The 1,802-nt window shown below is 61.8% G+C and overlaps 1 protein-coding gene across 1 annotated transcript; it reads right to left on the reverse strand.

Moving 5' to 3' along the window:
* Window positions 1–428: 428 nt before the first annotated feature.
* Window positions 429–1,453, reverse strand: KRBA2 (KRAB-A domain containing 2; the record flags this gene model as incomplete). Its single annotated transcript, XM_053373046.1, is given in 2 exon segments — window positions 429–1,249; window positions 1,252–1,453. Coding segments are annotated over 2 exon segments (1,023 nt in total), but the record flags the coding sequence as incomplete, so codon positions are not given.
* Between the last annotated feature and the right edge of the window lie 349 nt (window positions 1,454–1,802).

The raw sequence follows: 1,802 nt of genomic DNA on the forward strand, positions 1-1,802 counted from the left end.
TCAGAATCAAGGCCCTGCCCCAGTTCAGCCGGCCCTGGAGGCGGGGACTCCTGTGCCGGCTGGGATTCCTCCGGTTCACTCTCAGAATCGGAATCCCAGGCCATCACACCACCCCCCCTCCCAGGCCCCCCCCCTCAATCGAGGGTCTGGACCCGGCTTGCTGGGGTACGCTGCATGGAAATCTCGGAGGCAGGCAGGCGCGTGAACGTTGGCTGCTGGTTCCCAGGAACGGTCCTCCGGTCCATACCCCTTCCAGTCTATGAGATACTGCAGCTTTCCCTTGCGGTATCGGGAGTCCAGAATGCGTTCCACCTCGTACTCAGGCTCCCCCTGGACCAAAACTGGCTGCGGTCGGGGATGGTTCGGGTGGAACTCATCGGGTGGGGCCACCAGACTCAGAAGGGACCTGTGGAAGACCGGGTGAACCTTCAGGGTTGCGGGCAACCGGAGACGGAATGCCACAGGTGAGACTTGGTCCCCGATAGAAAACGGGCCGGTGAAACGGGTGTCCAACTTCCGCGAAGGTCGAGAGGGGTGGAGGTGGCGAGTGGAGAGCCATGCCAGGTCACCGACGTGTAGTTCCGGCCCCACCTGGCGGTGGCCTGGGCCTTGTACGCCTCCTTGGCCTGGCGCAGTTGCTCCATCAATAGCTGTTGCTGGGACTGGAGCTCCTGAAGCCACTCCGTCACCGCAGGGACCGCGGATGCCAGCAGCACATCTGGAAACAGCCGTGGATGATAACTGTAACTGGCCTGGAACGGGGTCTGCTGGGTGGACGCATTCACCGCATTGTTGTAAGCGAACTCCGCCAATGCTAGGTGGTCGACCCAGTCATCCTGCTGGTAGCTGCAGTAACACCGGAGGTACTGCTCCAGCACCGCGTTCGCCCGTTCCGTCTGGCCATCGGTCTGTGGGTGGTAGGCTGACGAGAGACAGACCTCTGTCCCAAGGGTCTGGTGCAATGCTCGCCAGAACCGGGATGTGAACTGAACGCCCCGGTCGGACACCACACGCTCAGGTAGGCCATGCAGGCGGAAGACATGCTGAAGGTACAGCTGAGCGGTTTCCTTAGCTGTGGGTACGGATGGGCAGGGGGCAGAGTGCACCATCTTAGTGAAATGGTCGGAGAAAACTAGAAGGCAGGTACAGCCACAAGACGGGGGTAAGTCCACTACAAATTCCAGCGAAACCGTGTGCCAAGGACGTGGTGGAACTGGCAATGGCTGAAGTAGGCCGGGGGGGTCGCCCGGTAGCGAGCCACGTCAGCCTTCAGGCGGGGCCACCAAAACTCACGGCTTACCAGATGGGTGGTCCGATACCGCCCAAAGTGCCCCGCTGCTGGAGCATCATGGGTCATCCGGAGAACCTCAGCCCGCAGTGGCCCTGGCGGGATGTACAGGCGACCGTGGTCCAGCAGAAGGCCCTGATGCAAGACCAGCCCCGGATACTGAGGGCATGACCCTTCGGCCAATTCCCGGAGTCATTCCTGGGGCCAAGCGTCGACCCGCTGCTGTTTCCGCACCCGAGCCTGCAGTGGCTCAGCCTCCTGGGTGGCCAGGAATGCAGCCGGTGGTAGGATCGTGGTGGGTACTGCCTGCTGTACCGTGTCTGCGTTGTCTTCAGGTTTCCAGGACAGGGCATCCGCCTTCTGGTTTTGGGAGCTAGGGATGTAGCGGATTCGGAACTGGAACCGGGAAAAGAACAACGCCCACCGGATCTGCCTTTGGTTCAGCTTGCGGGTGGTCTGGAGGTACTCCAGGTTCCGGTGGTCGGTTCTCACCTCCACCAGGTGTCATGCCCCC

The sequence above is a fragment of the Podarcis raffonei genome, chromosome W, assembly GCF_027172205.1.
Source record: "Podarcis raffonei isolate rPodRaf1 chromosome W, rPodRaf1.pri, whole genome shotgun sequence".
Taxonomy (NCBI): Eukaryota; Metazoa; Chordata; class Lepidosauria; order Squamata; family Lacertidae; genus Podarcis; species Podarcis raffonei.